Source organism: Ipomoea nil, unplaced genomic scaffold (assembly GCF_001879475.1).
Source record: "Ipomoea nil cultivar Tokyo-kokei standard unplaced genomic scaffold, Asagao_1.1 scaffold2653, whole genome shotgun sequence".
Taxonomy (NCBI): domain Eukaryota; kingdom Viridiplantae; phylum Streptophyta; class Magnoliopsida; order Solanales; family Convolvulaceae; genus Ipomoea; species Ipomoea nil.
The window spans coordinates 3,934,233-3,950,260 of NW_017619081.1; the positions used below are offsets into that span (position 1 = coordinate 3,934,233).

Here is a 16,028-nt window from a genome sequence, read left to right on the forward strand (position 1 = left end):
TTTATTTGATTTTAAGAAAATTTACGGTGCTGATTAGTATTGGAATCCTTTGTACCGGGTATAAGTTATAAAAAAATAAAATTAAAATAGTAATAAGTTTGTATCGGTAAACTCAAAACATTTTCATTTGCAAGGGTAATAGTAGTAATAGGAAGCCGGACGGCGTGAGGCCGAAGCGGAGAATCCGAGAAGCAGAGTCGCGAAGAAGATCCACAGAGACTCCAGAATGATTAGGATTTAGGAATTGTGATTTTAGATTTTTGGGATAAAATAAGAAATAATAATTTTAGGTTATTACTGAGAATTCAGAAATAGCCTAATACCAGGGGTGTCAGGAATCTCTATTACTCTTACAAGGGGAATAAGTCATTCACAGGAACAATGTTCCTGCCAATAGAAGATTTTACCAAACAAAGGAATATGCCTATTACCATTCCAGGCTATTCCACGAACCAAACGTGTCATTAGAGTTGTATTGAGTATAAGCGCACCAGAACTTTATTCAAACTTAGGAGTTCAATTACACTATCTGTTTGATTTAAGGGCTAATTTGACAAGTACCTTTTTTCTTTTAATCTATCTTGTAATTTTCATATTTTGACATGAAAATAACATTTTTTTAGATATTGATGGCAACTCGTAACCATTACTCGAGACTATATACTGACTAAATCCTGTGTGACAATTAAGTTCGATTGAGTGGGAGTTGACAATAATCAAACTCAGCTCATAACTTTTTGGTACGAGAATCATGTTACACCCGCTCAACCTAACCACTCCTTTTGGAACAACTATAGGTTTTTTTTTTAAAAAAAATTTATAGTTGTGTATAAACTGACTGGTCTTATTACAAATTTTTAAAAATGTACTTAATAATTAAGTACCCAAAAAAATCAAATCAAATAATATCACGTTGAGAGGGAATATTAAAACGTCAATTTAAAAAAAAAATGTAATATCAGTCGGAATAATAATAATAATATTGCAGGCAGGCCATGTAATTGTACGTACCACATAGTAAATGCAATGCATAAAGCAAAATATTTGGTCCAATCCATCTATTCTGTACCAAATTAACCACACACCAAAGGTTTATAAAGTTTGTGTTTTGGGGAATCAAATTCTCCTTACCTTAATGGCTTCATTTTGAAGTATATATACACACACCGTGATGCCGTCAATTATTGCTAGTAGGTAGTTAGAAATTAATTTTGGCCGATGCCTTATGATGCTATATGTGTTAGAATAATAATAATAATTATTATTATTATTCTATGATTCATTATAATTTATTGTGGCTCATAATTAAATATTTATTTATAATTTAATAATGAAGATAATCTTGTGATTGGCCAGTTAAGAAGATAAGATTGTAGTTTCAACTGCATATGATCAGGTTTACGTTGATGGAACGTATTATTATTTATATTTCATATATGAGATTCTGGTCCTCTCCCCAACCACTCTAAAAAATTAAAACTCTCCCCACCAGAGAATTAGATTAAGTGAATGTTAAAGGTCTGGAGGGAGAAATCAAGTTTCTAACTCAAGCAACTACAGGATAACAATGGAGCCAGGTATGTTCCCAGAACGCTATTTAAATACAGTATTTTAAAGGCATGTGTTCTGAAGATCTTATGTTTTAGGATTAACTTACATGTGGTATCAAGAGCCAAGTTGTAGAACATATGTTTTTCCATATATTATGATGAAAGGTTGTATGTACGTTCTTTTGATGATATGAAGCATAAAGATTACTATAACTGTGGTGTACTTCGTTTATATATGTATGTATGTACTGTTGATTTACTTGCATATGTATGCACTGGTTTGGTAATCAATGATTTGCCGCATGGTTTCGTAATGATTTACAATGACTTCGTAAAATGTTGATGGCATGAATTGAGTTTGTTTATTAACTTTTGCTTATGTATGTATTGTTTATTATATGGTTTTTATGTGTTTAAACTTACTGCTTAAGCATTCATACGTACTGCATATATACGTTAGCTTTATATACATACGCAGACATCTTTTTTATTTTTGGCTTCCATTGTTGCGTTTTGTTGCTGCGTTTCCGTATGTTTATATATTAATGATGACGAGTGTTGCTCTATATATGGCTTTATTTGTATATATATATATAAAGTATTTCGTATGTGCAGTGTTTGATAGTATGCATTGGATTTGTTGTTTGTACGTACTATCTGTATTGGTTATATAAAAGAATAGAAAGCATGTGATGGATTGCAATGAAGTTTTGATACTGCATAGTCTCTCGTAATTATGGTATTACTGCATATGTCCATAATGATAATCATTACTATATATCATACTTCATGTTTGCGTATCATCATTGTTGCTTTCTATTTATATGCATATTTAATGTTTAAGTTTTCGTATGTGCTGGACCAGTAGTGAGTTTTGTTAAACAAATGATGCATATATATATTATAGGACCTATATATATATATATATATATATATATATATATATATATATATATATATATATATATATATATATATATATATAATGTTTAAGTGTTCTACAGTAATATGCAGTGATATATGAATTTTTCTGTATCATGCATTTAATGTGTTTAAAGTGTAAACATAGGATGGATTACAGTATAAAGGATTATGCATATATAGGATTAATGGAGTATCTGATACTGTGTGCACATGTTTATAATAATTGTGTTTGGCGCATGGTTTTTAAAGCATGAGAAATCATGGTGCATGTGTTTATTGCTTCCGCCATATAACTGCATATTAATTTGTATAATTAATTGTATGTTAATTAATTATGTGATAATTATGTATGTGGATTAATTATGATTCTTTGTAACCAACATGATTTGTATGGTGGTTTAGAACCTCGTCCCTTAAACTTGAGGTAAGGGGTTCGATCTCCACCCATGTAAATGAAGCAAGTCATTTGGCTTGCATATTAGTGATAGTGGATATTTTATGATATTATTTATTATAATATATTCACTTAACTTGGTATCTAATTATGATTAATTTGTTAGTCACCAAAGTGGCCAAATTATAAAGTTTTAATAGATATCAAATTTAAATAAATTTCAATTACTCATGATTATGTGATGCTTATAATGAGATGACATGTTTTTTATTTTCTATAGTATTGGGTAAATTGAAGTTTAATAATTTTGAAATATTTAAGAGTCGCCCAAAGGTGACCAATTATTTCATAAGTATAAACATAATAGTGGTTAATTATTTATATTTGATTGAGTTGTTTAGCATATCCAAAGATAGCAAACAAGTCCAGTCATAATATATTTAATCGCCAATTATATGAATTATTTTTGCATCGGATTATGTTTAAAGTTATATGTTGTTGGATCACCCAAAGGAGACCTTCAATGTATTTAATTGTTTATGATTATGTTGATTAAATCTGTTTATCTGTTTACGTATTTGAAATATAATTAATGTTTGAGTATTTTATATTCATTGCAGCATCTAGTTGTGTTTCAATTCATTCGCAAGTTGCGTCTATTGTTAAGTATAATGGGCTGAATTTTGCTGAGTGGAATGAACAAATTCAGTTTCACCTCGGTGTTTTGGATCTTGATCTAGCACTCTTGAATGACAAGCCCACTGCTATTAATGATAATAGCAGTGATGATGATGTTGCTTTCCATCAAGCATGGGAAAAATCGAATAAACTCAGCTTAATGCTTATGCGAATGACACTTGGAAACAACATTAAGTCCACAATTCCCAAATTTGACAGTGCTAAGGATATGTTGAAACATGTGGAGGAAAATTCACATTCTGAATGTGCTGATGAGGCCCAAGCAGGCACTCTCATGAGTAAACTAACCAACATGAAATTTGATGGTTCGTGTTCCATGCATGATCATGATGGAAATGGACGTGAGTGATACTTTCCTTGTACAATTTTTTTTAAAAACTCTATGCCTCTCGAGTATGAGACATTCCAAGTGAATTAAAATTTCATTAAAGATAAGTGGAAGTGTTCGAATTGCATAAAATGCTAACTCGAGAGGAAACAAGTCTTAAAACAAGGAATTCACTCAATTAATCTCATGGGTCAGTCAAGGGCTGGTAAGACGTTTAGAAAGAAGAATCATAAGGGTAAGAAATGACCAATGAAGACTAATGAGTCCTCTTCTCAAATCCACAAAAAGGAACATAAGAATGACAAGTGTCATTTCTGTAAGAAATCTGGACATTCTCAGAGAGATTGCCTTAAGCGTAAGGCATAGTTTGAAAAGAAAGGTATACATTATATATCAGTATGTTTCGAATCAAATATAACTGAAGTTCCTTATAATACTTGGTGGATAGATTATGGTTCCACTACTCATGTTTCGAATACTATGCAGGGATTCCTTATGACCCAAACCATAAAGCCAAATGAAAAATTTGTGTTCATGGGGAATCGTGTCAAAGCTCCAGTAGAAGCCATTGGAACTTACCGTTTAATTTTAGATACTGGAAATCATTTGGATTTGTTTGAAACTCTTTATGTTCCTTCAGTTTCTAGGAATTTAATTTCTTTGTCAAAACTGGATTATTATGGTTTTTCCTTTAAATTTGGAAATGGATGTTTTAGTTTATTCAAACAAAATCATTTTATTGGTTCTGGTATTCTTTCCGATGGCTTGTACAAACTAAAGCTTGACAATCTTTTTTGCTGAAACTCTATTAACCCTGCATCATTGTATTGGAACTAAACGAAGTTTAGTGGATGAAAGATCAGCTTACTTGTGGCATAAACGTTTGGGTCACATATCTAAGGAAAGGATTCAAAGAGTTGTAAAGAATGAAATCCTTCCCGAATTAGATTTTACTGATCTAGGTATTTGTGTGGACTGTATTAAAGGAAAACATTCAAACCACACAAATAAGAATGCAGCCACAAGAAGCACACAGCTCCTTGAAATTATACACACTGATATATGTGGACCTTTTGATGTCCCAACCTTCGGAAAAGAAAAATATTTCATCACATTTATTGATGATTTTTCACGTTATGGTTATGTCTATTTGTTGCATGAAAAATCTCAATCAATAAATGCCTTAGAGGTATTTGTGGATGAGGTTGAAAGACAATTGGACAAAAAGGTGAAAATTATAAGATCCGATAGGGGTGGTGAATATTATGGAAGGTATACTGAAAATGGACAATGCCCAGGTCCATTTGCTAAGTTTCTTGAAAAACGTGACATTTGTGCTCAATACACAATGCCCGGTACGCCACAACAAAATGGCGTTGCAGAAAGGTGTAATCGTACATTGATGGAAATGGTTAGGAGTATGATGAGTTATTCTTCTTTACCCTTATCATTGTGGACATATGCTTTAAAAAACGCTGCCTATTTATTAAACAGGGTTCCTAGTAAGGCAGTTTCAAAAACACCATTTGAACTGTGGACAGGAAGGAAACCTGGTTTAAGGCACCTTCATGTTTGGGGATGCCCAGCGGAGATACGCATTTATAATCCACATGAAAAGAAACTGGACTCAAGAACAACTAGTGGGTTTTTCATTGGTTATCCAGATAAATCTAAAGGGTATAGATTCTACTGTCCTAGCCATACTACTAGAATTGTTGAGACTGGAAATGCCAAGTTCATTGAGAATGATAACATAAGTGGGAGCGTTGAACCACGAAAAGTGGAACTTAAAGAAGTTACAGTGCAAGATTCTCTGATATCTTCTTCTCAAATTGTTGTTCCTGTGCGAAAAATTACTCTACCTAGAGTTACTCAAATTGCTCATCCTGCAACGGTTGAACAATTTAGTCACTTGCCTGAACAACAAATTAATGATCAAGAGATTAATGAGCAACCACTCCATGATGAAGTTAACAATGAACCCACAAATGATATTCCTACAGAAGTAGCATTAAGAAGATCTCAAAGACAAAGGAGATCTGCTATATCTGATGATTATGTGGTTTATCTTCAAGAATCAGATTTTGACATTGGTATTGATGAAGATCCAGTTTCATTTTCACATGCTATAAATAGTCCTAATTCTTCTAAATGGGTCGAAGCCATGAAAGATGAGTTAAAATCAATGGAACATAATGAAGTATGGGATCTTGTTGAATTGCCTAAAGGTTGTAAGCCCGTTGGCTTAAATGGGTTTTTAAGACCAAACACGACTCAAATGGCAATATTTAATGATACAAGGCCAGACGTGTTGCCAGAGGTTTTACTCAAAAGGATGGTATTGATTTCAATGAAACATTTTCACCTGTTTCAAAGAAAGATTCATTTAGAATAATTATGACACTAGTAGCTCATTATGACTTAGAGCTACAACATAAGGATGTGAAAACTGTCTTTCTGTATGAAAATTTAGAGGAAGAAATTTACATGAAGCATCCTGAGGGTTTTTTTTCGATTGAAGGAAAGGAACACATGGTGTGTAAACTTAACAGATCGATATATGGACTTAGACAAGCTTCCCGACAATGGTATCTTAAGTTTAATGATACTGTAACGACCTTTGGATTTAAGGAAAACACCGTTGATCAGTGTATATATCTGAAGGTCAGTGGGAGCAAGTTTATATTTTTGATTCTGTATGTCGATTACATTTTGCTTGGTACTAATGATCTTGGTTTAATGCATGAGACCAAGCAATTTCTTTCTAAGCACTTTGAAATGAAAGATATGGGTGAGGCATCCTTTGTGATTGGAATTGAAATATTTCGTAATAGATCACAAGGAGTGTTAGGATTGTCTCAGAGAACATATATTAACAAAGTCTTAGAAAGATTTAGAATGGAAAAATGCTCTGCATCAGTTGCTCCAATTCAGAAGGGAGATAAGTTCAGCCTTATGCAATGCCCTAAGAATGAATTGGAGCGTAAGGAAATGGAAAATATTCCTTATGCATCTGTTGTTGGGAGTTTGATGTATGCCCAAACATGTACCCGACCAGACATTAGCTTTGTTGTTGGGATGCTTGGTCGTTATCAAAGTAATCCTGGTATGGATCACTGGAAGGCTGCAAAGAAGGTATTAAGGTACTTGCAAGGTACAAAGGAGCACATGCTCACTTATAAGCGATTTGATCACCTTGAGGTGATAGGATACACAGATTCAGATTTTGCCGGGTATTTGGACACAAGGAAGTCCACATTTGGTTATCTATTCCTTTTAGCCGAGGGAGCTATTTCTTGGAAAAGTGCGAAGCAGACTGTCATTGCTGCATCCACTATGGAAGCTGAGTTTGTGGCATGTTTTATGGCCACAAATCATGGATTATGGCTGCGAAATTTTATTTCGGGACTTGGAATTGTCGACAGTATTGCCAAGCCGCTGAAAATTTATTGTGATAATGCCGCAGCAGTCTTCTTTTCTAAAAACGACAAGTATACTAGTGGTGCTAAACATATTGATCTGAAGTATCTTGCCGTTAAAGAAGATGTTCGGGAACGAAGGGTATCAATTGAACACGTAAGCACTAGATTAATGATTGCAGACCCATTAACTAAAGCATTGCCACCGAAGGCATTTCGTGAGCATGTTGAAAGAATGGGCGTTATTGGAAACTGTTAACATTATGTTAAGGTTGTGTTTTGAAATATTTGATACGTAGAGCTCAATATAGTTTCGTTTCTGTATTAAAGTATCATGTTTAGTTTATGAAGTATATATACATAAATGTTTTATTATGTTAATATAAACAGGATTTGTCTTTGATAAAGACATTATCGTGGACCATTTATGAAAAAGTTCATTATGAATCATATTGAGTTTGAAATTAATATTGTGATACATGGAAGGGACTGCGTTAAATTAGTGACGTATTACCGCCATGATTCTTATTAATTTCTAACTTAACGATGACTTATGTTCTGACCAATATAACGAAGGAATTAACTTATACTATACATATTATGTTTCAAGTTCATTATTAAATTTATGACTTATGAGCCAAGTGGGAGAATGTTAGAATAATAATTATTATTATTATTCTATGATTCATTATAATTTATTGTGGCTCATAATTAAATATTTATTTATAATTTAATAATGAAGATAATCTTGTGATTGGCCAGTTAAGAAGATAAGATTGCAGTTTCAACTGCATATGATCAGGTTTACGTTGATGGAACGTATTATTATTTATATTTCATATATGAGACTCTGGTCCTCTCCCCAACCACTCTAAAAAATTAAAACTCTCCCCATCAGAGAATTAGATTAAGTGAATGTTAAAGGTCTGGAGGGAGAAATCAAGTTTCTAACTCAAGCAACTACAGGATAACAATGGAGCCAGGTATGTTCCCAGAACGCTATTTAAATACAGTATGTGAAAGACATGTTTTCTGAAGATCTTATGTTTTAAGATTAACTTACAATATGTACATAGGCTACATCAAGTGAAAATAAGATTTTAGTTAGGTAAAATTTATGGAAGTGGTGACAATATATTAAATATTACAATTTTTTTTTGCATGGCGCAAAATTACAAAGTGCTTTCATTAATAGGTGCTCTGCACTTTTATATATCATACGATGTACTTTATAGATTAACGCAATGCATGGGGTGTAGGAATAGTCCAAAACTCTATCAAGGAGCTTACAATCTGTCCTGGTTTGGCCTGACCTGCTTAGTAAAAAGGATAGACCTGAGCTCATTTTAAGGTTATTTAACTAAATAGGTCTGGCCTATATATAGGCAATTGTTATACAAGTGGGTCATGGTCCACAGAGCTACGCGGATCATAGTCTAAAAACGATGTCGTTTCTTTAAGTAAAAAGAAACAATGGTCGTTATAATTAACTAATCCCGTATTTATGATGTACTCAAAATAAAATGAAGTTAGAATGTCTGTGTGTGTGTGTGTGTGTGTGAGATATATATTTTGAATCCAGTGCACACCCGCTAGTCAGCCGAGCCCGTGAGCACCACTCCCTGAACGTTGATTTTAATTTTTTGACGATTCATATTGATTATCACTTGGATACCATGTTATACTGATTTTAGATGAAGCAGATGTCTTTTTGTCCTTAAGCATTATATTTATTACTCTCCATTTCATTTATTTCCATGTTTATAAAGATTTGTAGCGTTATTTCAGCTCTCATTAATCAATATTTCTCTCTCTCTTTGTGGTCGTCTCTTAACCTCTCCTTTCACCATGCAGCGACGCAAGGTAGCCGGCCTCCTTCGATTTTGGGCGCATTATTGCCGGAGAAGTCCAATTGCAGGGAAGAAACAGGGCTCGCTGATGCTGCTGCTTCGCTGGTCACGGTCGTCGGTCTATTGCTGCTGTATGCTGAGCGAGAGATAGAACAGAGGTTGCTCGACATTGACTCGTCCACTTCTCGTTACGCTGGTTCGTCGCTGCTGATCCAGGGATCGAGGGAGTGAGAGAAAAAGGCGGTGGTGGTGGAGCAAGGTCACCATGGACAAGCTTCAATTTGTCGGAAACCCAGCAAGTGAAATAAAACAAGAGCTCATCCTCCATGTATGTATAGGTTGGTATGTGTATATCTAGAGTTGAAAGAGGACGAGGGAGAGATTTCGGCGGGAGAGATGGAGTTGTTGTACATTTCTTAATGGACGGAAAGAGATGTAAGAAGTTGATGATGTTGTGGTTGGCTTGGCATTTAGAGGCTGAAGGAGAGGGATACGTGAGGGATGGTGGGTATGGAGGATCAGATGTTGTGTATTATGATGAGTGCAAGTTAGGAAGAAGGTATGTGCGTTTCCAATCATGAGTTTGTGCTTCCCATGTGGGTGCATATTTTAGTGTGTTCGGGATAATGTGCGGGTAATGTGCACTGGTGGTGGTTGGGTGTTCTGGTTCATGTATATCAACATTCCAAACATTTATAAATTGTGAGAATTTCTTGAATTCCTATGATAACAAATATCATATGATTTTCGTAACAACTCAATGCTATAACTTCTTAATGGTTTTTTTATGCTTATGTATTAATCATCTTTGTAATGATTTAATATTAGTTGTTTTTTTTCTTTTGTTTTTATATTTAAATTTTTGTTCGTAATTTATTGCCTACATTTATATGTTGGTGTTGTGTATTACACTGAATGCATGTTAGGAAGGAGGTATGTGCGATTCAAATCATGAGTTTGTGCTTTGTGGTTGCATAGTTTAGTGTGTGCGTTAGAGGACTCGCATGTGTGCACTTATGTTGTTTTTAATTATTATTATTTTTTGTTATTGTGATATACGGAAAATATTGCTTGGGTGTTGGGTGTGTGCGTCATTGTGGCAGAGTGTGGGCGTTACATTTATCTGTTTCTTATTTTTATTCGGTTTTACATTTTTCATACGATATCTACTATGCACTTTCTATCCATTCGAAAATGCCAATGTCTATAAAAAAATGTTATTCATGTAGTTGGGTTTTGTTCTTCCAATAAACTTGCACAAGTCAAAAAGAAAACATACGCATGCAAACGGCTGAAAGAGGCAACGCGCACACCCTACCACACAAATTCACAAACACTAACGCCAACATTAATGTACGGCAAATATCAAACACGAACACTATATCTTCATCATGCTTAAGACTCTTATGAAATTTCATGCTTACAATTTGCACACGCTAACCTACATAAGCGCAACCACTATCAAACTAAATTAAAAAAAAAAAAAAAAAACACAGATGGTGCCAAGATCCATTACCAGAAATTCACACACACCCTACCACACAAATGCATACACTAACGCCAACATTAACGTACGGCAAACATCAAACACCAATACTATATATCTTCATCATGCTTAAGACTCTTATGAAACTTCATGCTTACAATTTGCACACGCTAACCTCTACATAAGTGCAACCACCAACAAACTAAATTTAAAAATAAAAATAAAAAAACAAATGGTGCAAAGTTTCATTACCAGAAATTCGCACATACCCTACCACACAAATGCACACACTAACACCAACATTAACGTAAACATCAAACACCAACATTATATCTTCATCATGCTTAAGACTCTTATGAAACTTCATGCATACAATTTGGACACGCTAACCTATATAAGCGCAACCACCATAAAACTAAATTAAAAAAAAAACGGATGGTGCAAAGTTCCATTACCACACAATATAATACCTGTTAAGAGAAAAATAGAATAGGGAGAACCATTGCTTTATTCATCATCTGTTTCCTTCATCAAGCATACAATATATGGCAATACATATATAATACAAAAGCCATAATGATGGTATTAATAATGACCGTTACATCCGTTATAGAAATAATGTCCACTTAGGATATATTTATAACACTCCTCCTTGGACATTATATGAGCACGATTTTGTCTCGTCAAAAACTTGCTAGGAAAACCCTGTGGGAAAAACCTAGACAAGAAAAGAGTACAATAGAAAATATATTCATGTCTCATTAAAAACTTCACTAGGAAATCCACGTGGGAAAAACCTAGTTGAAGAAAAGAGTACATGGTATATGTAAAAACATATATTGTATTTGGTCGCCTCATTAAAAACCTTAACTTAAGAAAACCCTGTGGGAAAAACTTAGTTAAGGGAAAAAGAGTACAACTATAAACCTTCAGGGCGCAAACTGCATAATCTTCAGGATTTTGGAGTTTGTCCATTTAAGCAATTATTTTGCGACTTTTTCCCATTGTCATTACTATATCATACTCATGCCTCGTTAAAAACCACACTAGAAAACTCAATGGGAGAAAACTAGTGAGGAAAAGAGTACATGATATTTATGTATTTGTGTTGCAAATAGTGCGCAACTGCTAGTTTTTTATGACTTAATCTTCAGGATTTTACGTTCAATCTTCCGGATTGATTCAAGTAAATGTACTTCCCGTTGTGTTGCAAATAGTGCGCAACTATTAGTCTTTTATGACTTAATCTTCAGGATTTTACGTTCAATGTTCAATCTTCCGGATTGATTTGAGTAAATGTACTTCTAGTCTCCCCCTGAAGATAACAATCTTCAAGTTCTACATATATTTCATATTTTGAAGAGATGGATTGGACAAATCTTCTGGATTGTCACTAGAGTAGTGTACAATAATCTTATGGCTCTTCTAGAGCTAATATAACATTTGTGCAACACAAGTGTTATTGTCATGCACACACCGATTTGTAACCTTCAGGGTTAACGCTTAATGGTGTATTGTTATAAAGAGAATTTATTCATTTTAGCGAGTCGAGCTATGCCTTAATTGCTCCTTTATATATTAAATAGTCATGGCACTTCTGGTGCCTAACTCTAGATCCAGATTATCATATAATGAGCAATTTGTAATGGCAATTGTGTTGTCAACAACGATAACCTTTTTGTAAAACTCCCATATTTGTAAAAGTAATGGCAATTTCTAAAACAACCAGATTCTAAACATTTCCCAAAGATATTTTGATCTGGTCGTTCCGCATCCTTAGTATTACGTTTGTTTGGTGCACCTATAAGTCTTACCAGGATTTTTCGTCATCTGGACGAACGTCTGCAAGACATAATTGTTCAAGCTATTTCAAGAGTGACAATATTTCTTTACTAGATCTGGTATTATGATCCATATCCCTTTCACCGATAGATCTCCTAAACTTCTAGTGTCAAGGTGTATCGATAGATATGTTTGGTCCAAGGATATAGGACATAGTCACTTCTTTTATGATCATTATGATCAATAGATGTATTTGGCAGATTATTTGCTAAAATCGCAAATAGATTATCTTTTGAACTTCCAGTTCAATCAAACTAGTACATGGATTTAAATAATGAAGATGTTTTTATTCTTATGAAATTTCTTGGCATTCCAAAAAGCTACGGAGTAGTATATTATCTCCCCCTAATGCCGAGAAACAATCTTCATTAGGAATGCAGTCAACGTACCCAATTATATGTATCGATCCCCTATCATGGGCTTTCGATATTTAATCAATAGACGGAGGTTTCTTTGGTAGTCCTTTTAGAGGTACGTTGTTGTGGTGATATAAAATAGACTGCGCAAATAAAATAACGCAGATAGGGAAATGTTACTTCTGAAACCACGTACTAGGTGAAAAAGGGGGTATAGCAATCCTTGAGGGATTAATTTGTGATATGCATTGAGTTAGACTTGGGTAAAAAGAACTTGACTCATAGTAACGTCATAGCAATCCTTCAGGGATTGATGGGATAGCTGGACCATTTTTGGTCAAGAATTTATCGTCAAGGTTCATCCTAAAGAGTGACTTAGAGAATTTAAATCCTTAATCTACCTTCTTGGCAAATAAATATACAAAAAAAATGAGGGCTATAAATTTAAATATCATATGCCCAAATCTCATGTCAAAGAGTTTCTATAGCAGAAACTAGCACTGTAAACATGTCATAGCCTTTAATTGTTATCATATGCAAGCTAAGGTTTAGCAACGACAGGTGCAACCTAACCATATTGAGAATTCATGCTATTTTCCCACTTATAAGTTGGGTGATAAATCTCAATAGCTATGGCCTATAGCAAATCATAAATTGCCAACAAGAGAAATAACAAAATCTCTTATATGAACATAATCAAGAGATTATATGCTAAATGATGTCAATTAAAGAGAAGCACATGCAGTATGTGATATAATTGTCCCTTATGTCTTGGACACCAAAAACTCAATTTAGTAATGCACATCATATTTGGTACACACAAGGCATGACATGACAAGAGATATTCTTATTAATTCATAAATTAGAAATATGAGAGAAGTACCGTTCGCCGAAGAATAATGAGCACATGTTTGCTTGTCGGGCCTATTCATCCCTATTTTGGGGAGTCAAAAACAGTAATTTTCCAAGCAAGCTCTCATTTTATCTCATAGTTTCATACAAGTATGAAAGCATCACAAAATAGCAAGATATACAAGCTGAAAACGGCAAAAAATTTTAGAATTGTGACCTGAATTTCAGAATTTTCTGGGGAAAAATGGTAACACATTTTGACACAAAATTTTTCAGATATGTAGTTCATCAAGTCTAGAACATACACAAAAATTTTCATGCCAATCCAAGGTCTAAAAGTATTTTTTCCGAAATTTTTCCCAACATTGCTCCAGGCAGAAAAATAATTGACAGCACACTGCCAAAACTTTACAGAATTTTCTGGGATAACTGGAGCATATTTTCAACAAACCTTTTTATAGATATCAAATGACACAAGTTTAGGTTCTCCAGAAAAAATTTCATTCCAAAAGGATTTCAAGAAGTATTTTTAACGAATTTAATTTTCAAACTGCGCCGGTCAGAATTTTCAGGCAGTGATTAGTGATTACTATTAAAAAAAAATTCACAAGTTGTTTGCTTCAGGCAAACCATCATGATGTGAGTCAATTTTGACTTTTGGAGAGTAGCATAACATTAGAAATAGAAGTTGCAAACTTCATTCATGAGTCATTAGTCACCTTAAAGATTAATCCTATTTGAGGTCTTCCAAGCCATATTAGAAAGTAGCACAATAATGGTCAAATACATTGTCAGTAGGGAAGGTTTAAAAACTCAAAGAGTATATTCCCACAAAAAAAAAAACAAACTAATTTTATTGTTTCTTTCAAAAAATAAAAAAAAAAAAAAAAAAAAAAAAAAAACACTCAAAACACTTAGTATATTTTTCATGTACTATTACTAGAGTACAATACGACAATTGACAATGAGACCCGCATACACCAAATATCCTGTATATTTTATTTGATAAAGATTATTTTCTAATATTGCATAAGATTGGTAACTTCTCACTGGACCAACTAATGGAAACCAACTATCTGAAGGAAAATCGCCCAATTGTAACAATTTCGAAGATAGATTGGACGAATTTGGTGAAGTCTGAGGAGAAGGTCTCGCTGGTTGGACGGTTTGCGAGGGAACGCCCACCGTTAGACTACCTTAAAGGAAAATTGCGGACTGTATTATGTTCAGAAGGAGATTTACAGGTGGGATCCTTGAATCGCAGGTGTGTTCTATTACGCTTTGCATCGGAGAATGATTGTCGAAGGGCTTGGCTGCGGAACCAATTTGCGATTGACGGAAACCGCCTCTGGCTATCGCGATGGAGACCGGAGCAGAGCCTCGAACTCAGCCGAGATTCTCCTATGGCCCTGGTATGGCTTCAATTGCCTTTGTTACCAGTTCACTTGTTTAATTTTGATGCATTATCTCACATATGTGAGCCAATCGGAAAAGTAGTGGAGCTCGATTCGGCTACAATCCGACGTTCGAGACCAAGTGTAGCACGAATTAGGGCTGAGATTGATACGTCTAAACCGGTTGTTGATCGTATTTGGATTCAATTTATCGGAGAAGGTGGAAGATTGGAAGGTTTCTGGCAGAATGTTGAGACTGAGAGAATGCCGAGCTTCTGTGCTGTGTGTGGTCGATTTGGCCACTTGATGGCAACTTGTAAGCGAAGTGGAGGGATTCAGAGGAGGGACAAGGAAGTGATAAGGCCGGTGGTGGAGGTGAAGTCTACAGAGATGAGACAGGAGGGTGTTGAAAGATGCCTAGGAGCTGCTCGACAAATTGACAAAGAGGGGCTGGGCTGTGGGAAGGTTTCTGGTCAAGGATTGGAGAGTGTTGAGTCTCTTAATCGACCTATTGTTGAAGAGAGACAGGGAACTAGAATGGATAATTCTGGTCATGAAGCAAAGGAGGCAGAGGCTATGCTCAATAAAAAAGAAGGTGAATTGAGCTCCCTAGCTGATGGAATAATAGAACAGGCTGCCATGGGCCTTCTTGATGAAATTACTGAGAAAGTATTAAGAGAAGATTTAGAGCTAGAAGGCAGTGGGGAATCTTCTAGTCCTTGTGATGCAGTTAGAGATAAAGAGCATATTCATGAAATTGGGGACCTATGCCTAAGCCAAAATAAGGATGATATGTTAACCAAGAATCAAGTGAAGAGGATGAAAAAGAAACAAAGAAAAGCTAATAAAAAAGTGGTGAATAAGGATTCAGAGATTGAGCTGAAGACAGATTCTGGACAACTTGTCTTGCAAGGTAATTCTGAGCAACAGGCAA

General features: G+C 34.6%; 1 protein-coding gene across 1 annotated transcript; it reads left to right on the forward strand.

The window, feature by feature from the left end:
- Nucleotides 1-1,567: 1,567 nt before the first annotated feature.
- LOC109154749 lies at nucleotides 1,568-3,916 on the forward strand. The gene is made up of 2 exons (XM_019302477.1): nucleotides 1,568-1,577; nucleotides 3,489-3,916. Exons 1-2 carry the CDS (start codon nucleotides 1,568-1,570, stop codon nucleotides 3,914-3,916), a joined length of 438 nt encoding a protein of 145 aa, XP_019158022.1.
- Nucleotides 3,917-16,028: the final 12,112 nt, after the last annotated feature.